The sequence below is a fragment of the Gymnoscopelus braueri genome, assembly GCF_963280865.1.
Source record: "Gymnoscopelus braueri genome assembly, chromosome: 10".
Lineage (NCBI taxonomy): Eukaryota > Metazoa > Chordata > Actinopteri > Myctophiformes > Myctophidae > Gymnoscopelus > Gymnoscopelus braueri.
Genome location: NC_137611.1, coordinates 47,440,436 through 47,464,116, shown reverse-complemented (window position 1 = coordinate 47,464,116; position 23,681 = coordinate 47,440,436). Strand labels below are relative to the sequence as shown.

The 23,681-nt window shown below is 44.6% G+C and overlaps 1 protein-coding gene across 1 annotated transcript in view; it reads right to left on the bottom strand.

The window, feature by feature from the left end:
* Nucleotides 1-2,482: 2,482 nt before the first annotated feature.
* kcnq3 (potassium voltage-gated channel, KQT-like subfamily, member 3) overlaps nt 2,483-23,681 on the bottom strand; it is a gene marked incomplete at both ends in the record, with an annotated part of 204,083 nt that continues 182,884 nt past the window's right edge. The window contains 7 exons of the mRNA XM_080439974.1: nt 2,483-3,136; nt 4,850-5,047; nt 6,587-6,671; nt 9,609-9,704; nt 10,286-10,417; nt 16,196-16,301; nt 18,613-18,812. Coding sequence (XP_080296100.1) covers nt 2,483-3,136; nt 4,850-5,047; nt 6,587-6,671; nt 9,609-9,704; nt 10,286-10,417; nt 16,196-16,301; nt 18,613-18,812 — 1,471 coding nt within the window. The remainder of the gene's footprint in view (nt 3,137-4,849; nt 5,048-6,586; nt 6,672-9,608; nt 9,705-10,285; nt 10,418-16,195; nt 16,302-18,612; nt 18,813-23,681) is intronic.

Sequence of the window (23,681 nt, the reverse complement as noted above, 5' to 3'; positions counted from 1 at the left end):
ACAGTGTGCACTGTGCAGTGCATGTGCTGTGCTATGCTGTGACGTGTGGGGCAGTGTTGTGTGGTGCAGTGGTCTGCTGTGTGCTGTGCAGTGGTTTGCTGTGTGGTTTGTTGGTGTGCAGTGCATTGGGAAGCGGTGTGCAGTGGTGTGCATTGTGTGGGGCAGTGTTGTGTTGTGCGGTGCAGTGGTGTGCATTGTGTGGTGCAGTGTTGTGTTGTGCGGCGGTGCAGTGGTGTGCATTGTGTGGTGCAGTGTTGTGTTGTGCGGCGGTGGAGTGGTGTGCATTGTGTGGTGCAGTGTTGTGTTGTGCGACGGTGCAGTGGTGTGCATTGTGTGGTATGCTAATGACATGAACCATGATCTGTCAAGGAATCACAGAATGGACTGTCTGCGACGAGAACAACTCACACAAATCTACACTTCTCTCTTCACTGTTTGTACGAGGTTTCTGATTTCTCTCTCTCTTTCTCTCTCACACACACATACACACACACACACACACACACACACACACACACACACACACACACACACACACACACACACACACACACACACACACACACACACACACACACACACACACACACACACACACACAACACGTACTCGCAAATGCCTACACAGAGGGGTCTTTTTTTCTTTAGTATCCCTCCACCACATCCCTCCAAATCAGTGGTCCCCAAAAAAATTTCTTAGAGTTTGCCCCCCACCCTTACACCTGAAGCCTAGACCACCCATACTTTCACAAACACACTTGTGTTTTTCAGACATGTTATTCAACTGAAGCCCTATATATACTACTCATACGATGAATAGCAAAACTAGCAGATCTGCAAGCTCACAACGCGTGAGCTGGCAGATCTTCTTTTTCTTGCAATTTTTGAGATGTCTTTTTTTTTTTTATACAACAACTTGGACTGATATCACATTGAGAACGAACAGGCAGACAGTGGATGAAAGCATGTTTTAACATTTTCCAAAACAGCTCCAAACAGACACGGTCTCAAGCACTTTGGCGTCCCCCTTACCCCCTCCACACACACCGGGGGGGGGGGGGGGGGAGGGGGGGGGGCGGACCCCCAAGTTGGGAAACCACCACAACGTTGCCTCCTCATGCAGAGACCATGCAAGTAGAATGACGGCACATGAACAATGTCAACCAAGTCGTATCAAAAAAGAAAGTGTTAAAAAAAAAAGGCATAGCAATTATACGTATCTCTTTCTTCTTGTTTTCCTCTTGACCTCGCCTTTCGCAGTGTCTACACTAAAAATCGCATGCGTTCGACATGCAGTGCGGGTTTTTGCTTTGCAGCGATAAAGCTTTCGGGTGTATATTATGTAGAATAAAGTTTTACACTATTTCTTTTGTTGTTGTTGCTCTTTTCAAGCTAATGTTTTGCATTAGAGTGCGCTGTACAGATGAGTCCTATTATACAAACTGGTCTGTTGTGTGTGAAGGCGTGCTGTCTCCACTCCGGTTCGGTTCGCACGCACGCCCGTCGGGCGGTGGGAAGCGAACGTCAAAGGCCCACTTAGTGTAGACGCCTCATAAGCCAGATCCCACGCATTTCTGCTTCGTCACCGCTTCCGTCCTCTGTCCTTGGCGGTGTGGAGGTGAAATTGGTGTCCTGACGAAATATGTGACCCGGTTGTGTCCTTCACATGAACGTCAATGTCTGACTCTGAACGCCAAACCACTGCTGTTTGTGTATTACCAGAGTTGGTTGTATTGTATTCAGACCACGTATTGCAAGACCTCAATGTGAGTTATGTGAAGTCCACAAAAAAAGATGGTCACATATTTTAACAGGTCACAAATTTCACCGTGGCACCACCATGCCATGGAGGACGGAAGGACGGAGGAGGCAGAAATTTGAGTATTGGGATTCTGGCTCTAGTGTCTCTCCCCACAAAGGGCCTCTTTGTTGGAATGGCACCCAGGATTACTTGGAGGCACGTCATCCCCAGTCCACAGGCGTGCTCTTGACCCCAGGTTGAAACTGGGCTTCGAGGCATGGCTGGATTTAAGAGTCTCAGATTTATTTTTTTTGCTGTTAAAAAGGGGGGATTTTCCGCGGGTTAACCACTTAAACCCTCCATGCGACAGTAAACTGGACATGAGTTCCCTCTGTACTCAGTGCGCTCTCCACACCAAAAATCGTGACGGATAAACAACCTGAAAAATGTGTCTGTGAATATTTTCGCATCCAAAATACCTTTTTGAAAAATAATTACACCACTCCATCGTGGATGTACTCATGTCATAAACGGCGGTTTAAATGAATCCGCATTAATTGCACGAAACAAACAAGCTCACAACGCGTCGCAGCACGATGCGTCGCGAGCTTGTAGATCTGATATTTCTTGACAAATAGGGATGCTAGAGATCAAGTGGTTAAGCGAGAAAACAGAATTTTGTGGGGGGGGGGGGGGGGGGGGCGGCGGAAGTGGGAGGAAAGGGGGGGGGGGCACGGGGCGTTCAGGGCGGCGTGTCCCACGCGGCATCCTCGCCGAAGCCCTCCCCCGTGGACGAGAGGGGCATGACCCCCCCGACCCCTCCTCCTCCTCCCCCCGCGCCGCCGCTCGGCGTGAACGGGTCCGTGTCGGTGTCGGTCTCGCCCTCCGCCAGGTAGCTGGGTCGGCTGCCGCTGCCCCCCCGGCCCCCCCTGTCCCGCGTCCAGCTGCCCTCGTCCCGCGTCACGCCGCCCCCGGAGGGGTGGCGGGAGCTCCCGCCTCCTCCGCCCCCCGCCTCCCCCACCTCGTCCTCCCGATGGGACGAGGAGATGCTGAAGCCGCTCAGCGAGCGCTCCAGCTCCTCGTGGTTCACCGACAGCATGGAGAGGGGCGTGTCGCCGCCCCCCCGCCCCCCGCCCCCTGTGGTCCTTCCCCCCGCCACGTCCCCCCAGGCCGTCTGGTAGTCCTGCTGGACGGAGGTGATGGGCAGCACCGTGGGCCGCTCGCTGTAGCTGGGCGTGTCCTCCGGCTGCCTCCGGTGGTGGGGGTGCGGGTGTGGCGGCGGGAGGTGGTGGGGGTGGGGGTCCGGTGGCATGGAGGTCCGGTCCCCTACGCCTCTGTCGTCTGTGACCCCTCTGGCTCCTGCTCCGTAATATGGGTTTACCTTGCTGACAGGCACCTGGTGGTAATAATAATAGTATGAATAATGATAATAATCATCATCATCATCAAAAATAATCCTAATAACCATAATCAATAACCTAATAATGTCTTATAAATTATTTTTTACCAATTTCAAACTGGCATCCCTATATTGGCCATGGCATTATAAGTGACAATGTATACACATTTTCATTTTTTTCCCAATTTTTTTTTATAGCTGATTTAAAAGCTTGTACATCTGCTATTTCTATGGGCTATGGGCGTATCAGAGGCGCCCAGGCGACACATAAACACATCGGTATCGTGCATCATCATTATCATATATTTTTGGGGGATGAATCAAAAACGACATTATCTGATATATGTGCATTTAACACAGTTTCTGTTGTGTCTGATATCCGTGCATGTTGAAAATCAAATCTCCATGTATGCTCATAATTTAGATTTATGTTGTAATGAAAATCTCCATATATGTGCATTTGACATGACATCAGTGCATGTTGATCTCCTTTATGTGCATTTGACAGGGTTATTGTCACGATCTGCCCCTGTTCTGGCTGGTTTCTGTATGTCTTCTGTATCGTTTGCTGCCCTGTGCTACAGTTCCTGCCCGGGTTTCTGTTTTGAAGAGTATTTCTATGTTTTGACGTTTGCCCTGTGAGGTGTAGGCCTACCTGAGTTTCTTAAGTAAAGATTATTTAAGTTCATTCCGTGTTTCCTGTGGCTGTTTTCTGCATTTTGGGTCCACATTCCATCCCCGGGTGTGTGAATAGTGAATTCTACTTATGGTTATGTATGAGCCATAATGAACTCTTTATATGGTTATGTCTGAGTCATAGTGACATGTGTCACAGTCACCATGACACACATGCCATATTTGGGTGTAGCTGCTGCAATGGGAGCTCTATATATGGTTATGTCTGAGTCATAGTGAACTCTATACAGTATATGGTTATGTCTGAGTCATAGTGAACTCTATATATGGTTATGTCTTGAGTTAGGAGGTTTTGTTCATCATTGATAAGAACAGCTGAATGGACCTCCAAGCTCAAATGAGGTTGGAGATCAAAAGGTGGTGGAGCCTGGAGTCAGCTAAATCAGCTAACTCCACCCCCCTTTGGTGAACTTAGCTGGTTTAGCAGAAAGTTTGAGGATCCAATGGAGTTAGCTGGTTTAGTCAGAAGCGCTTTTTAATACTTTTCAGTGGTTCAATATTTTTTTTATCAACACACAGACGTAAATGGGTGTTCAATGACCCTGTTTTATGGAAAAAAATGCAAAAGCGAGTTAGCTGGTCTCAACAGCAACGAATATGGTTATGTCTAAGTCATAGTGAACTATATGGTTGTCTGAGTCATAGTGAACTATGGTATATATGGTAAAATGTTTCAAAATAGCCAATCTACAAGCTCACAACGTGTTGCGATGTGACGCGTTGTGAGCTTGTAGATCGACTATTTTCAAATAGCCTAGGTATAAAATAGGGCTAAAGTGGTTAATGTATGTTTTATAATGTAATCATTTATATCTGCAAAGTAAATAGTAAAGGTTTCAAATAATTGTAGTGGAGTAAAAGTAGGCTACAATATTTGCCTCTGAAATGTAGTGGAGTAGAAGTAAAAGTATTGACAATTGGAAATACCCCAGTAAAGTAAAAGTACCTCAAAAGTGTACTTAAGTACAGTACTTGAGTAAATGTACTCAGTAACTGCCTCTAACTGCATCTAACCTGGTAGGACATGCTGTGTGGGAACATCTCGGCGTAGTTGAGGAACCATGCTCGTCTGATCTCCCCGCCGACGGGCGCCATGGGGTCGCAGGGTTCAAGGGTCATGCGGGCGGTGCCAGCGGAGTCGACCTGCAGGTGCTCGGTGTGCTGGATGTGCATGTCAACCAGGAAGTCCAACTTCTTCTCCATGTCTTCTACCTGAAGAGGACAAGAAAGGGTTAAGCCCCACTCATTCTTTGAGACACACATACAGGTATTTCTGGGCTTGGCCGAATTGCAATACGGAAGCCAGAACACAATCGATTGATTGATCACTAAAATAATCGTGCTCTGAAAATGCACACAGCCCACCCATCTGACCCCTTAACACGGCAGCCGATGTTAAGTAGCCATATGGGTGGGCCGCGAACGGTTTCAAGATTGTCAAGCGGGCCCTGATGCAGTAAAGGTTTAGCCTGGTAAACCCTCCCTCCGGAAATCTCATTTCCATTTGATTCCAGGAGTGAGTCTGGCCTGATCGCCCATTCTGCAATATTGGCTGTGGGCTGGAGTTGGGCGGGATTAATACCGTTGACTGACCCCTTCAGCCAATGATCGTTTTTCCCCTTCAGCCAATTGCAGTGCATTTTTACCACCTCCGCGACTAATGTGACGCAACGGGACTTTTGAGATGGCCATGCCCAAAATAGGTTGCCTTATTCGGATACATGCGTGTCACTGCCCGCCCCTGCCGGTTCTCTGAATTTTTATTTTTAAATAGGCTCTGTCATGATTAATTGACAACATATATGAAGTTAAACAACTAAATTCTATCCAAACGATATCTTATAAGTAAATTCCGTGCCTCAAAAAAGAAGTTTGAGAGCTTTTTGAAGTTCTAAAACAGCGGAGAAAACTGCCCACAGAAACAATGGCTGCCGTTCGTGTTTGGTCGGCTGCACTCAGGCTGCACTCGGGTCCATTCGGGCTCACTCGAACTCGCCACCTGATTGGCCAACTGTCGCTGTCAATCACAGAACGATGTGCGACGACGCTGATAGGCTCGGTTTTTTGGTTATGCGCTAGAAACGCCCATACAAGCCATCAGGCCAGACTCACTCCTGGAATCAAATGGAAATGAGATTTCCGGAGGGAGGGTTTACCAGGCTAGTAAAGGTTTGCTGTCTGGCAGAAAACTCAATTTTGACGCTTTTGCATTTTTTTCCATAAATCAGGGTCATTGAACACCCTTTACGTCTGTGTGTTGGTAAAAAAAATTGAACCAATGAAAAGCATTAAAAAGCACTTCTGACAAAACCAGCTAACTCCATTGGATCCTCAAACTTTCTGCTAAACCAGCTAAACTCCACCGGAGTTAGCTGGTTTTGCTGACTCCAGGCTCCACCCCCTTTTGACCTCCAACCTCATTGTGAGCTTGGAGGTCCATTTAGCAGTTCTTATCAATGATGAACAAAACCTCCTAACTCCACTTTCTTTCATTTCCTGAAAAATGTACATTTTGGAGTTAGCTGGTTTCTGCCGGACAGCAGAGATATACTAAAGAACTGGTTCTCAGCATTTTACATTTCAAGGACCCCCAGTTTGATATGCATTAGGCCATGGACACTCTTTTGATACCCTTTTAAAAAAATATATGGGAACCAGCAAAATCCTATGTGTGTATTTAACTCTGAGAGTGTACAAATGGAACCCAATGGACCCGTAATACTGCCCAGTTGTTCAATGACAGTCACGCACCTTGCTCTCCACTCGGACAAATCGCCCCATCATGCTTTGGTCTTCATTGTCTGGCACGGGGGCTTTGGCTAGATCAGACTCGTTCCTGCAACACACAAGCAATGTGGAGTTAAGACTGCGTAGAGCACACTCATTCATTCATTCAAGAATAATTTTTTGGATAGTTCACCCAAAATATTTTTTTTCCTATTGATTAGTCACCCCATGGAGAGTTGAATTCATGGATAGTTTTGGGTTTTTGTCACATTCCTAAGCCAATAATTTGATGACCAGCGGACCGGTAGGCAGGTTATCAAATTTGGCTTAGGAATGTGACTAAAACTAAAAAATATCAATGAATTCAAGTCTCCATGCATGGGGTGACTAATCGATAGGAAAAAAAGTCATTTTGGGGGTGAACTATCCCTTTATGTATGCCTTATTGTGTTGCTGCTGGTATTGATTGATTGATTGATTGATTGATTGATTGATTGATTGATTGATTGATTGATTGATTGATTGATTGGTTGGTTGATTGATTGATTGGTTGGTTGGTTTATCCTCTTCTCTCGACCATCTCTGTCCCCTCACCACCAGGCCTGCACGCCAAACTCCACCTGCCCCCTGGTTGTCGGACTCAGTGCGGACTGAGAGACGGAGCCTGAGAGCGGCTGAGCGCAAATGGAGAAATGGCAACCTCCTGGAGGACCTTCTCACCTTCCAATCTCTCATTTCTACTTTTTCCTCCTCTCTATCAGCTGCTAAAGCTGCTTTTTTCTGCAGTAAAATTCAGGCTTCTGCTTCCAACCCTAAAAAACTCTTTGAAACTTTCTCCTCTCTCCTGCAACCACCACCCCCTCCTCCCTCCTCGTCCCTCCTCCCCGACGATTTCGCCAACTTCTTTGACAAGAAGGTGAACGATATCCGATCCTCCTTCCCTCCTCCCCCGGCTGGTGCCCTGCGCACTACCCACACCCGTCTGCCTGCCACCCCCCCCTCTCTACCTTCATCTACTCCTCTCCCCCCCCCCCATCCCCTCTCTATCTCACTTCTCTCCCCTCTCCCCTAACGAGGTCCTTCTCCTTGTTACCTCTAGTCGCCCCACCTCATGCTCTCTGGACCCGGTCCCATCCACTCTGTTGCAGTCTATTGCACCTGAACTTCTTCCCTTCTTAACCCACCTTATTAACACCTCTCTGACATCTGGATACTTTCCCTCTACTTTCAAGACTGCCAGAGTCACCCCCCTCCTGAAGAAACCGACACTTGACCCCTCTGAGATCAAGAACTACAGACTGGTTTCCCTTCTATCCTTCCTATCTAAAACTCTCGAACGTGCTGTCTTTAAACAACTGTCCTCCTATCTCCACCAGAACAACCTCCTGGACTCCAACCAGTCTGGGTTCAAAGTGGGTCACTCGACAGAGACTGCCCTCCTGGCAGTGACGGAGTCGCTCCATGCCGCTAGAGCGAACTCTCTCTCCTCCGTGCTGATACTCCTGGACCTGTCTGCAGCGTTCGACACGGTGAACCATCAGATCCTCCTCTCCACCCTCGAGGGGATGGGTGTCTCAGGCTCTGCACTCTCCCTGTTTGCATCCTACCTGACGGGTCGCTCCTACCAGGTGATGCTGAGAGGGTCTGTGTCAGAACCACACAGGCTCACAACTGGGGTTCCCCAAGGCTCGGTTCTGGGTCCTCTTCTTTTCTCTCTCTACACTACATCTCTGGGTGCTGTCATCCACTCCCATGGCTTTTCCTACCACTGCTATGCCGATGACACCCAGCTAATCCTCTCATTCCCCCCCTCTGATACCCAGGTGGAGGCACGCATGGCTGCTTGTCTGGCTGACATCTCGGAGTGGATGTCGACAAACCACCTGAAGCTCAACCTGGACAAGACCGAGCTGATGTTCCTCCCGGGGAAGGGCTGTCCGCACCGAGACATGGCCATCACCATTGATAATGCTGTGGTGACCTCAACTCGGACTGCAAAGAATCTGGGTGTGACCCTGGACGATCAACTGACGTTCTCGGCAAACATCGCATCAGTGACGAGGTCCTGCAGATTCCTGCTCTACAACATCAGGAGGATTCGCCCCTTCCTCACGGAGAAGGCAGCCCAGGTGCTCATCCAGGCTCTCGTCATCTCCCGCCTGGACTACTGCAACTCCCTCCTTGCTGGTGCTCCGGCATCTGCCATCAAACCTCTGGAGCTTGTTCAGAAAGCTGCGGCTCGTCTGGTGTTCAACCGCCCCAAGTTCTCCCACACAACCATCCTTCTCCGCTCTCTACACTGGCTCCCCGTAGCGGCTCGCATCCAGTTCAAAACCCTGGTGCTAGCCTATAGGGCAGTGAAAGGAACAGCTCCTTCCTACCTCCGGGCTATGGTCGATGCCTACACCCCTGCCCGACCACTTCGGTCTGCCACCTCGGGGCGACTGATTGCCTCGTCACTCAAGGGTCCTTCTGGCCGATCCACACGGTCACGACTCTTTTCTGTTCTGGCCCCACAGTGGTGGAATGAACTTCCCACTGATGTTAGGACAGCAGAGTCACTGCCCATATTTCGCCGCAGGCTGAAAACTCACCTCTTCAGGAAACACTACCCTTCCTCTCTGCCTGACCTACTTGTTGTTAACTAGTTGTACGAACGCTTGTTTTCTATTGCTGTATTGTTTATTGGATTATTGGATTGTTTATTGGATCTTGTTTAGTCGATATACTTATTTGTTTTAGCTCATGCTCATTTGATTTAGCTATTTTGTCTCATCTGTTTAAGGAAATAGGTAGCTGATATATTGCACTTTTACCTTAGCGCTAGGTATACTCTTGGTTGCTTGTTTATGCAGAAAATGCACTAAAGACTTCTGGTGATTAGTAGTTTTCGTTCCCTACCTATGTTGAATACACTTATTGTAAGTCGCTTTGGATAAAAGCGTCTGCTAAATGACTGTAATGTAATGTAATGTTGATTGATTGATTGATTGATTGATTGATTGATTGATTGATTGATTGTAATTGAGTGATTGCGTGATCATACCTGGGTGACTGATTGGCTGGATAGGGGAAAGGTGGTTTCTGTGTTTTCTTGTTTTTGGGGGTCAGAGGAGGCCCCGGGGCCAGGATCATATCTATCCTGTAAAGACACAAACACATCAACATGTTAAAAACAGAACCATAAGTTTGTGTAGAACGTTGCTAATTTTGCACGACACTGATGTATGACAGAGTGGTTCTCAAAGAAGAACCACTGCTGTAGATCAGAGGACCCCCAGGGGGGTCCCTAACAAAAGTGTTAATACAGCATCACAATCATTTTAACCACTTTATCCATGTTTCATAAGTTGGCTATTCAAAAATAGCAGATATCCAAGCTCACAGCGTGTCACTTCGTGCCACGCAGCGAGCTTGTACATCTGCTATTTTTTATTTTTTATTTTTAATCTTGAATGTATTAAGATTTTTTCTAATGCAAATCTTCCCTTCTGGGGGCCCCTGACACTAAATATTTTCAGATGGGGGTCTAAGGCCAAATACACATCCATTTGGGGGTCCTTGACATGAAAAAGTTTGTTGTTATAACTTTTTATAAATATGAAAAAGTTTGAGAGTATAAAATACTTACATTGATTTGTTGATATAAAAGTAAATGCACACTTCTCAATGATTTGCTTGATGGCGAAAGTAGCAGATGCGATAACCGCTAAGAAGACCTACCTGGTCTGGAGGTACTTGATCCGACAGAGCATGTCCAGGTGTCCAGCAGAGTACTGCTCGATGACGTCCTTGACATCGTAAGGCCTCAGGGTCTCCTTGAAACGCTTCTTATTCAGCAGGAACGTCATGATCCTGGAGGAGGACACACGTTCAGGAAGATTATTATTATTATTATTTATTTTTTTAGATGCACCTGTACACCAGAGTATCTTTCATTTCGGACATACTGACCACGTGGTGCCAAACCACACGGGATAGGAAAATGTCCCATCTGGTGGTCAGCAGAAGTTCTACACATTAATGTTCCCATTTCCCCCCCAAAAAAAGGGTTACAAAGATTGTGGGGGAAAAAAAATAAATAAAAGAAAAAGAAAAACAAGATGTTTTTCCCTTCCATTTCATCATTATGTACGGCAGTGAGGCTAAGCAGAGAACGATGCCCATTGGGAATGCATCCCCTTTGTTTATGCGATACCCATTGTACCCGTTGTACCCGTCTGTTGGTCTGTGTCCCTTTTATGCCCATAAATGGAAATCTCTTTATCTGTCGGTCTGTGTCCGTTTTATGCCTATATATGTAGTTTCGTGTCAGCCATGCCCACATATGGAGTCAATGCTCCAGACATAACCATATAAAGAGTTCACTATGACTCAGACATAACCATATATAGAGTTCACTATGACTCAGACATAACCATATATAGAGTTCACTATGACTCAGACATAACCATATATAGAGTTCACTATGACTCAGACATAACCATATATAGAGTTCACTATGACTCACACATAACCATATATAGGGTTCACTATGACTCACACATAACCATATATAGAGTTCACTATGACTCAGACATAACCATATATAGAGTTCACTATGACTCAGACATAACCATAGAGTTCACTATGACTCAGACATAACCATATATAGAGTTCACTATGACTCAGACATAACCATATATAGAGTTCACTATGACTCAGACATAACCATATATAGAGTTCACTATGACTCAGACATAACCATATATAGAGTTCAATATGACTCAGACATAACCATATAAAGAGTTCACTATGACTCAGACATAACCATATATAGAGTTCACTATGACTCAGACATAACCATATATAGTTCACTATGACTCAGACATAACCATATATAGAGTTCACTATAACTCCGACATAACCATATAGTTCACTATGACTCAGACATAACCATATATAGAGTTCACTATGACTCAGACATAACTATATATAGAGTTCACTATGACTCAGACATAACCATATATAGAGTTCACTATGACTCAGACATAACCATATAGAGTTCACTATGACTCAGACATAAACAAACAAACTGTGTCATCATGACCTCAGACTCAAACAAATCATATAAGGATCCATATAAGGAGCTCCACGTCAACCATGACCAAATATGGAGTTCTGAATTGAGCATTATGTCCAAATATGGAATGCATGAGGTCGCACACTCTACCTATCGAGTACCTGTGACGATCTAACGTGGTCAATCCCTAGATGACGTGAAATCCTACCGTCAAGCGTCAAATGGAGATTAACATGAACTGATGTTGAACATACACAACATAAACCAAATGCACATAATATGGAGATTTTGTAATTTGCACTGATGTCAGACACAACTGAAACTGTGTATTAGATGTGTCGTTTTGATTCATCCAAAACATGATGATGATGATGATGATAATGATGATGATGATGATGATGATGAACTATTGGGTGGCTCTGATACGTCCATATATGGGCATATCGGTCGGATCGGCGGTTAGGCGTAGCTGTGAGGCACACTGGCCCTCATTTATCAACGGAGCGTATAAACCGGCATATATTTTTCCATATATTTGGCCGTACACCAACGTCGAAGTCACATTTATCAATGAATCCTATACAGGCAATCCTAGCGTACATTGGGTCGCAGCCTTGATAAATGTCACGGCTGAAACCGAGCGTCATTTAAATAACACCGCTTAAATATTCTCGAAACGCCCTGATTTTACGACACGGAGAACCAGAATACGACCAAATAAAGCATGGAAAGCCAATAAGAAAGAGTTTCCCCCGCTCGCCTCGCCACACACGCACACGCCTCTCTCTCTCTCTCTCTCGCCACACACACACACACACACACACACACATACACACACACACACACACACACACACACACACACACACACACACACACACACACACACACACACACACACACACACACACACACACACACACACACACACACACACACACACACACACGTAGCGGTACAATCTTTGTCACGTAGGCTTGTAGCCTACATGAATGACATATTATGATACCAATCACATCGGCATGAATGGAATACGTTTGTATATTAATTTATTTAACCCATACCGAGCAGTGCGCAAGCAGTCATGTAGGATATTCCCCGTGAGACTTGGGCGGGCGGTGATCCCGTGCTGCCACGTTAATAAGAGATTCATTCGTCGGGTTTATATCCTTAACCCAGCCAGGTTGTGTAGCCTAGATAACTCTCTATGACATAACTCCATAACATAGGACAAGCTACTGTAAGTTAGTAGACCTCACTGTCCATGAAAAGATGGTCGGGGCTCCCGAAAATGCTCTCGCAGAAGCGCTCGTATATTTTGAAAATAGCAGATCTACAAGCTCACAACAAATCGCGATGTGACCTGTTGTGAGCTTGTAGATCTGCTATTTTCAAATAGCCAATGCAGCCAGATCTGCAAGCTTAACCGAATGACTGTTAAAGCAGTTTGTTTAAATTACTTTATAAAATGTTATATTTTCACAGGGATTATTTATTAGTGTGATATATCATATATATATAGCCTACATTTAGGAGTGCATTATGTGTCCAGATGCCTGTCAGACAGTCAGACAATGCTGCTCCGCAGGTCTAGAATGGAATAAACGGGCGCAGCCAACGTCAACAACTGGTCTCGACCAGACGTGAGATCTCAGCCTACGGTAGGATGAAGCTAACGTCAGGATATATTGATAAATGCCGAAAGTTGCGGTGATCTCGCCGTACGCCCATTATTTGGTCTGCGCCGCGTTGATAAATGAGGGCAACTGTCTTCAAATTATTGTTATATACACTGACTGGCCTACAGTATGTGCATTTCCCTTATGCACCTGTCACCTCGTACAATAGGTGTGCAACAATCTTTCTTGTTTTAGAACATTTTGAAAATGTGGGTGAGCAACATGTATGTCTGGAGAGACTATGGAGAACATTAAAGGCTGACTTTTTATTAGCATCAGAAAAGCCGGGGAAATTGTTGAAGAGAGATTTCATTTGATTTTTGACAGAAAGGATAGTTTAGCCGTAGGGTAGCCGTGAAGCTGAATGGGTATAGAAGAAAGCATCAGTGGTGTAAGAAGTACTCAGATATTTTACTTGAAGGGATAGTTCACCCCCAACATGACTTTTTTTCTATCAATTACGAACCCCATGGAGATTTTTTAGTTTTTGTCGCATTCCTGAGCCAATAATTTTGATGACCTCCAGTAATGTTAATATCTCCGGTAGGAGACTCAAAGTTGACACTTTGAGTCTCCTACCGGAGATATTAACATCTTTCCATCGGTCATCAAATTATTGACTTAGGAATGAGACAAAAACAAAATGAATTCAAGGGGCTTCATGGGGTGTGTAATCGATTGAAAATAATTCATTTTTTGGGTGAACTATCCCTTTAAGTAAAAGTAGCAATACCACAATGTAGAAATACTACTGTTACAAGTAAAAGGCCTGTGTTCAAACTGTTACTTGAGTAAAAGTACAAAAGTATTGGCATCAAAATATACTTAAAGTACCAAAAGTAAAAGTACTAAAATGTTTGAAAGTAGCAGATCTACAAGCTCACAACGTGTTGCGATGCGACACGTTGTGAGCTTGTAGATCGGCTATTTTCAAATAGCCTAGGTATAAAATAGGGCTAAAGTGGTTAATGTGTGTTTTATAATATAATAATTGATATCTGCAAAGCAACTAGTAACTAAAGTTTTCTAATAATTGTAGAGGAGTAAAAGTACAATATTTGCCTCTAAGATGTACTGGAGTGGAAGTAGAAGTATTGACAATTGGAAACACTTCAGTAAATTCAAAGTAACTCAAAATTGTACTTGAGAAAATGTACTCAGTTACTTTACACCACCGCAAAGCAGGAGCGAAAAAAGTGACTTCAAAACCAAAACAATCAATGGGACCACCAGATCAGTGCTTTCTAACGGGATCAAGCTTAGGGGAGCTCCAAGCCCTCTTCTCTGTGGCTGTCAACACAGAGACACATGAGCTAGAGGCTTCATCCCGCCAGACACGCTGAAACGAAAGCCTACAGAGCTGCTGAGATTCCCATTCAGACGCCTATTCAGAGCCCAGATAATGGCCCTAGAAGGAAGCGAACCTCTTTCACAGGGTTGATCACTCATCTCCTCAGGTCCTCTCTTCACGCTGGATTGGGTTCCGCCTTTATGTCTCAGGTGTGGCCCTATAGCTTTACCTGATAATCTGTTGGGGTTGAGTCAGAGAACTGTGTTGTCTTGTTCGCGTGTTTTTTTTTTAAATTATTTGGATTTTTTTTTTTTTCGGAATGGGATTTGGTTCTGTGATCCTCGACCGTTTGAATTTCAAGGACTTCTTTGGCTATTCAAAGATCTACAGAAAAGCTTGTGCCTGGGATCAAACTCATGACCTTGCGGCCCATAGGTGAGAGCTCTACCAACTGAGCTACCCGGAGACTTTTTCGTGGTATCCTAGTTTTTTTTAGTCACTTAATTGTTTTTCTTTGTACATATGTAAATGTACAGTAATTAGCTGACTAGGGTGCATACCTCTGATTTCACACTTGTAAGTCAAAAGTATTGGCATCAAAATGTACTTTAAGTGCCAAAAGTAAAAGTACTCATTATGCAAAATATCAAGTTTTCAAATGTATAAAAATCTTGAAAATAGCAAATCTACAAGCTCACAATGCGACGCATTGTAAATGTACTTAATGATGTAAATGTACTTAAGTAAATGTACTTAGTTACTTTCCACCACTGTCTAAACCCTTCCCTGGATAGTTAAATGGCTAAGGGGGAATACAAAAAATAACCTAAAATAATCTTAAAGATTTTCCAAGTACGTGTCTTAATGCCAAAGGCTGCAGGGTTTTTGCAGCAGAAAGGTCCCCGGTTCAAATCCCTGGTGTACCAGCTGAGAAGATGTGGGCGGGGCCAGTGGATGAGTAATGTTCCCCGTTCGTCCACCACTCACAAACTACTACTCAAAGTTCCCTTGAGCAAGTTTCCTTAAAGCTTGTTATTTCATTCCTTCCCTCTCTGCCGAGGTGGTAGCTGTCTGTCTGTCTGTCTGTCTGTCTGTCTGTCTGTTCCTTCCCTCTCTGCCAAGGTGGTACTGTAGCTGTCTGTCTGTCTGTCTGTCTGTCTGTCTGTCTGTCTGTCTGTCTGTCTGTCTGTCTGTCTGTCTGTCTGTCTGTCTGTCTGTCTGTCTAAAACACCTCCCTATCAGTTATGTTTTGTCTTTGAAGTTGTGTAAATAAGTCCTACTGTCAACTAAATTAGTTGAAGCATACAGTATAGGGAATTCATTATATTTCAATTATATTTTAACATATATTTTCATGAATGGAAATGACAAACAGATGACAGGTTAGTTACAGACTAAAGTATTGTGGAAGAGGTGTGTGGCTTGACAGTAAGTAGACCAAGGCAGTGTGTGTGTGTGTGTGTGTGTGTGTGTGTGTGTGTGTGTGTGTGTGTGTGTGTGTGTGTGTGTGTGTGTGTGTGTGTGTGTGTGTGTGTGTGTGTGTGTGTGTGTGTGTGTGTGTGTGTGTGTGTGTGTGTGTGTGTGTGTGTGTGTGTGACTGACCTGACTGCTCTTATGACCAGCTTCAGGGTAGGAATCATGTCCTCCATCAGAATGTCTGCTGGGAAACCCCTCTCCTCTAAGGCTGTGTCTGGAAGGCTTCCAGCATCTGTAGGAAGTTTGGCAGAAGTTGTAAAAAAATATATATACAATAAAATAAACTATGTCTACAACTGTGGTTCTTAACCACAAAGGACTTTTAAGACCTTTGTAATACCTCCAAAAAGAAGGGGGAAAAGTAATAAACAAACTAGTCTACTCTAAAAAACTGGTCAAACATTGGCCAAATTGTCAAATAATATAAGAGGCAAACATTTTGAAAATAGCTCATCTAAAAGCTCACAACGCCTCCCAAAGCGAGGCGTTGTGAGCTTGTAGATCGGCTATTTTCACAATATGTATCTGTGGACCGCATCAAACAAAATGTAATGCCTCAACTCCTACATTCCAGATGCTTATCAGGGTACAACACTCCCAAGCTCCCAATTCATCCTGATGCAACCCGTTGTGAGCTTGTAGATCGGTTATTTTCACTATTTGTGGTACACATAAGTAATGCAGGGCTGTAGACAAAATGCACAAAATGCTTAAGGGGTTAAAACATTTCCCCAGCTCTCTGTTCTAGTTACTATTGGAACCCTGCTAATAGTGTCAATAATAGGTTAACCCATTCAATCCGGGAACGTCATTTTAGATAGCCATTATTTTATACTTTGGTTATTACAAGATTGTAGATCTGCTATTTTTGAAAAATCTTGCAAGTCTTTGAATATATTTATTTTTGAAAGCGAATATTTGTAACTCAAATCTTTGCTTCTGGGGGTCCCTGGAACAAAATATTTTGAGATGGGGGTCCGCGACCAAATACATATCATTTTGGGAGTCCTTGACACCACTGATATAGTAATCTCTCAAGAACAGCTTCTGCACTGCGTTGGAATCTGTCGGGGAGGTTCGTCATAACGTGTGCGCATGGGCGTGCCTTCAGATCAGGAAGCAGGTTTACCCAATCAAATGTAGTGGGCGGGATTCACGTGTCCGTCGATCCTTCCCCCCTCAAAACAAACCGAAACTAATTTAACAATAGCGTCTGCGGAGCAGACAAAACCACGGAAAGATATTCACATTTGAACTTACTCTTTCATCATAGAAACAAGTGGGCTTATAACCAATACGATCCATGTTCTCTGGGAGAAGTGGTGTTAGTGTTCCGTGTAGAAATATTGTTAGTGGGAATGAAAACATAGTCGCACCAACCGGAAGTGATGCGCTGAAGGCATACAACAAACACCGGTTTCCTTGCGCTCTGGCGTTACGTTTTCTTCCGCCCAGAGCCAGCAGACATAGAACAAACAGCAGAGGGCGCTGTTTTTCATTTTCAGTTGGCGATGGGTTCCCAGATTGCTGATATAGTAACATACTGTTTTCAGAAAACTGTAAGGATTTAGAAGACATTTGTAGATGCGTTCACGGATTGAATGGGTTAATAATATGGTTAAGACATGTCGTTAAAAGCTGTTAGCATACTGTTAGGTTGAGCAGTAGGCTACCACAGATGTGTATTAATCCAGTGGCTGTCAACCTTTTCTGGAATAAGGGCCCACGTGAAAATCTTGCGGCCCACCCACCTGACCAGCCTATCTATCGGCTGCCGCGTTAAGTGGTCAGATGGGTGGCGCCGTGCATTTTCAGAGCATGTTTATTTTAATGATCAATCATTCCAACTGTGCTACGGCTTGGATCAATGGAACTAACATTATACTATACAGTATACATCTGTATCACAATGGAAACTCATTTTTTCAATGTTTAAAAGAAAGAAAATGCCATGACATTGAAATAGTTAATATTGATGTTATCCTTAACAGGTGTTACCAATGATACTAATGAAGGCTCTGTTCCATTTAGTGTAGCACAATGGTTCTCAAACTTTTTGATTTCAAGGACCCCCATAACTCTGAGTGTACAAATGGTTCCATTTGAACACTCTCACAGTTACACACCCGCAAGGGGCCATTTGAAACCCCCTCAAGGAACCATGAGGGACCCTGGACCACACTTTGAGACCCACCGGTCTAGCAGAGTGTTTCCAGTGAGTCAACATGCACAATATCAGCACCCTGACCTCTGTTTGACCAGAATGGAACAGAGCCTTCATTAGTATCATAGGTAACACCTGTGAAGGAATTAGGACGAGGCCCAATGTCTTTCCAATAGACCATATTCACACGGCGGCCATGTTGCTATTAAGTCAATGAAGTATCACCCCGGTTGCCACGGCAACGGGGTGGCACTTTCAATGTTAAATTCCAACATGGCCGCCGTGTGAATATGGTCTATGGGGCTGTGCAGAGAGCCTATTTCTAGGTCAGACTTGGAACCAAAGGACACTCTGTTGTGCTGTTATGTGTGGTGTGTACCTTCAGAACTCTGGCGCAGCGTGTAGGCCTTCATGCGGAAGGCGGTTCTGAACCTGTCCCGGTTACTGAAGCCGGCGGGTTTGGGATCCTTGGACGGACTCTCCTCTATGGCGTCGGTGCCGGTGGGCGGCTTTTTAGCCATGATGGCTCCGGGCCGCGTGTTGGGAAGGCGAACTCGCTCGAGTAAACTCAGCTTTTGGCTATAAGTTTGAAAAACAGAGAGGAGACAGGGAGTCACAGCAGTGTAGAAGTACATCCATAGATACACACACAGATACCCCAATGGCCACTGTTGTTCATTGGATCGCTCACCGCGACCGCCATATTGGCAGAGACAATCCATGGCTCCTAAAGTATGTCCCATGATATGTCTATTGAAGCAGGAGGTGTCTCCACTATTAAAATCATCATAACTCATAATGCATACATGTATGTCTATTGAACCGCTGAACCGCTGTCTATTCTCGCTGAATTCTCAGCCACATTTCAAGCGGTTGGGTTTGTTACGAATGCCAGACATATTTATCATCATTTTCATGTAATAATATTTAAGATATTGCTTATTTGAATGTTGTTGAACCTGAAATGAAGAAACTGAGAAAAAGCATGCCAAAGTATGGCTGTCCGGTAATGGGTGTGAACAACAGCTAGTTAACTCCTCCCCTAACAACCTCTAACCTATGTCCAGTGATCTGTTGCTGAGGACAACAGCCAATGAAACCGCAGATGAATAAAGTGTTGTTTCATTTCAACAATTGAATGGTTTTTAAAATCATATTAAAAGAAAATAAAGAAAAACAACTGTTCTTATTTTTTCTTCATTCATATACTTATGTTTACTTTGATGCTTGTATGCTTGACATTTTGAGGCCAAACTCAGTCATCCCTGTTCTCAGCCTTCTTAGAGAGAGAGAGAGAGAGAGAGAGAGAGAGAGAGAGAGAGAGAGAGAGAGAGAGAGAGAGAGAGAGAGAGAGAGAGAGAGAGAGAGAGAGAGAGAGAGAGGGGTAGGGAGGTGTCTCTGTTTTGTCCAATGGCTGACAGTTTGGCAGCCAAAAAGACAGGCGGGGAGAAGAGGAGACGAGACGAGAGAGCACTCTGGGTAAAATAAGACTCCTGAGTGTGCCTTGGAAGAGACAGAGGAGAGGAGAGGAGAGGAGAGGAGAGGAGAGGAGAGGAGAGGAGAGGAGAGGAGAGGAGAGGAGAGGAGAGGAGAGGAGAGGAGAGGAGAGGAGAGGAGAGGAGAGGAGAGGAGAGGGGCAGTGGTGGAAAAAATACTCAAATGTTTTACTTAAGTAAAAGTATTAATACTGCAATGTAGAAGTACTCTGTTACAAGTAAAAGTCCGGAATTCTAAATGTACTTATAAAAGTACAAAAGTATTGGTATCAAAATGTACTTAAAGTATCAAAAGTAAAAGTACTAAATTGTTTGAAAATAGCCTATAAATTAGTGCTAAAGTGGATGTAGTGGAGTAAAAGCAAAAGTATAGACAATTAGAAATACTCCGGTAAAGTAAAAGTACCTCAAAATTGTACTCAAGTACAGCACTTGAGCACTTGAGCACTTGAGCACTTGAGTACTTAGTTACTTTACACCACTGCAGAGGAGAGGAGAGGAGAGGAGAGGAGAGGAGAGGAGAGGAGAGGAGAGGAGAGGAGAGGAGAGGAGAGGAGAGGAGTAACCAGAGACGACTACAGCCCAGAGGAGACCTCAGTAACGTGGGTCGGCCTCGCTGCCCGAGCTCCCACCGCGGAGCACACAATATGCTCCTGTATGCAGGCAGCCAGGAGAGCCCAGCCCGGCAGATTACAGCGCTGAGAGCACAGATAATAGACGGGCTTAACCCCTTCCCTCCGGGAACGCGTCCGCGTCGTATCAGATGTCTATTGCTATTGAAAAAATAGCATATATACAAGCTATGAGCTTGTACATCTGCTATTTGTTTTTGAAAAATCGTGGAAAATGTGTGCAAAATCTTTGAATATATATATATATATATTTAAAGCAAAATAGTTTTACTCAAATCTTTGCTTCTGGGGGATTCTACAAATGTCTTCTAAATCCTAACTCGTATTTTTCTTTACTTATTTTTTTCCTACTGTATAAATATTTTTGTTCCAGGGACCCCCAGAAGCAAAGATGTGAGTAAAAAAAATGTATACTGTATATTCAAAGATTTGCACACATTTTCCATGATTAAAAAATGAGGCTATGAGCTTCTACATCTGCTATTTTTGAATAGCCAAAGAAATCTAAAATGACACACGATGCGTTTCCCGGACAGGACGGGTTAACCCATTTTGGGCGGGAACCCCCTATTTGTAACTATACCTTTCAGGACGGGAACCCCTTTTTGGGGTTCTTGTTGCTACTGTATGTACAATATATAGCAACATAGCCTACATTTGTTGTAATTTTTTAATACATATTTGAAGTTTTTCTGAAAACTTAGGTCAGGATTTAGAAGGCGTTTTTAGACATACAGTCCATACTGTAGGCATTCCATGAATGTCTATGGGTGACCCTGGAAGGCGCATAATGCCGTCGCAGGCGCCCCTGGACGACACATAGTGCCTTCCTGGGGTTCTGACCAAAAGGCAATATGTGCCTTCTTGGGAGTGAGACTGTGTTGTTTTAGAACTGGCCTCAGGTCTGAATGGGTTAAAGAGGCTCTCGCTGCCTCTGACTGCTCCTCAGACGCGGCCACAAAAGGAGAGGAAAATTGGACGTGATTATCACACGGTCTGGCTCAAACGAGGCAACACAACAGAGTGGGAGAAAAAAAACTAACACCGGTACTTAACACCGACTCCCCCAAGACTCTCCGAGTGGAGGCTTCCCAAGATGCGCGTGCACAGACACGCACGCGCGCACACACACACACACACACACACACACACACACACACACACACACACACACACACACACACACACACACACACACACACACACACACACACACACACACACATTGTATTAGTATACTTGTGAGGACATCAATTTTCAGGACAAGGACCCCCCCCCCCCTAGGTGAGAGAGAGATGAAGCAGGGACCCCCTCTATATTGTATAAAATTGAGTTTCAGATTCAACTTTTTTTTAACTTGGTCTGCTCTTTTGCCCCTCTACATCTATATGCCTCTTTGCCAAAAATAGCCGATCTCCAAGCTCACAACGCCTCGCGCTGCTATTTTTGGCTAAAGTTCTCCTCAGAATAGGGACGATAGGGCTCAAGTGGCTAATGTAAAAAAAATTGTGGTATTGATACTTTTACTTAAAGTAATACTAGGTAACGTTTTCAACAAAACTAAAGTTAAATTGTATATCTTTTGTGAGTGAAAAGTTTCACAACACCCACTCCATGAATTTCACCCCCGGAAGCCTTTTATTTATATATTTTGTATTGAACGCTGTCGGGGGGGACTTTCCCGGGAAAATGACGTCATCTGGTTTTGGCCAGGAACTACCGCAACGGTTTCCTGTTTGGCCAGGAACTACCGCGCTAATAACAAAAAGGAACCTCACGCTGATTTTAAGAGAATGTAGGATTGGAAGATCAAAAAAGAACAGAAAAAGAAAGCACAGCTCATGGTAACTAATGATCCACTGGCTAAGAGAAACGATCCGCAGATAGTATAAAACAATTAAAAGATCGCTTTTTGAAACGCTTCCGGCTTCCGGTGAAAACAAATGGAATTCTGGGTAATCGAGGACTACGGAAATTGTATGCAGTGACGGTAGTGACCAGCAGAGGTTGCTAGAAATCGTTATTTGTGAATCTGCATTGTACAACTTTAAGTAAAATATCTGAGAACCACTTCTTCCACCACTGTCACACGCGCGTGCGTGCGTGCGCGCGCGCGCACGCACGCACGCACGCACGCACGCACGCACGCACGCACGCACGCACGCACGCACGCACGCACGCACGCACGCACGCACGCACGCACGCACGCACGCACACACACACACACACACACACACACACACACACACACACACACACACACACACACACACACACACACACACACACACACACACACACACACACACACACACACACACACACACACACACACACACACACACACACACACACACACACACACACACACACACACACACACGCGATCCCCTTCCAGTCTATGATGTAATTGAGCCATCTGGCTTGCTCTAGCCTTGTTGGACATCAGGACATGCATACGGTAGATAAAACGCATTGTGGAGATAAATAAACCTTCATTATCATCATTACCGCTGTTCATAGTGCTGTTGGTATCAGCAGCGGGCTGAGGTCCAAACGCATCAGTCCGTCGCTCCTCACACATCACGATGCCCAGGCTCCAAAGCTTCCCAACCACGGATCGCATATCGCTGTACTCAGTGGTGGGAAGTAACTAAGTACATTTACTTGAGTACAATTTTGAGGTATTTGTACTTTACTTGAGTATTTCCAATTTCCAATACTTTCACTTCTACTCCACTGCATTTAGGATTCAATTATTGCATTTTTACTCATTTGAAAACTTTAGTTACGGATTATTATTACAAAACATACATTAACCACTATTTACATTGCGGCCATTTGAAAATAGCCTATCTACAAGCACAAAATGCGTTTCACAGCTTGTAGATCTGCTATGGGAACTTCTGCATAATGAGTGCTTTTACTTGTGATACTTTAAGTACATTTTGATACCAATACTTTTGTACTTTTACTCAAGTGCATTTTGAATGCCTGACTTTTACCTGTAACAGAGTATTTTTACATTGCAGTATTGATAGAACTTAGAACTTCTTCCACCACTGGCTTCTCTCCCTCTCCCTCTCTCTCTCTCTCTCTCTCTCTCTCTCTCTCTCTCTCTCTCTCTCTCTCTCTCTCTCTCTCTCTCTCTCTCTCTCTCTCTCTCTCTCTCTCTCTCTCTCTCTCTCTCTCTCTCTCTCTCTCTCTCTCTCTCTCTCTCTCTCTCTCTCTCTCTCTCTCTCTCTCTCGGCCGCCCGCCAGGCAGTAATTCAGGTGTTGGTAATTCGACGCTTAGCAGGCTGTCAGCGCGGCAGATCAGA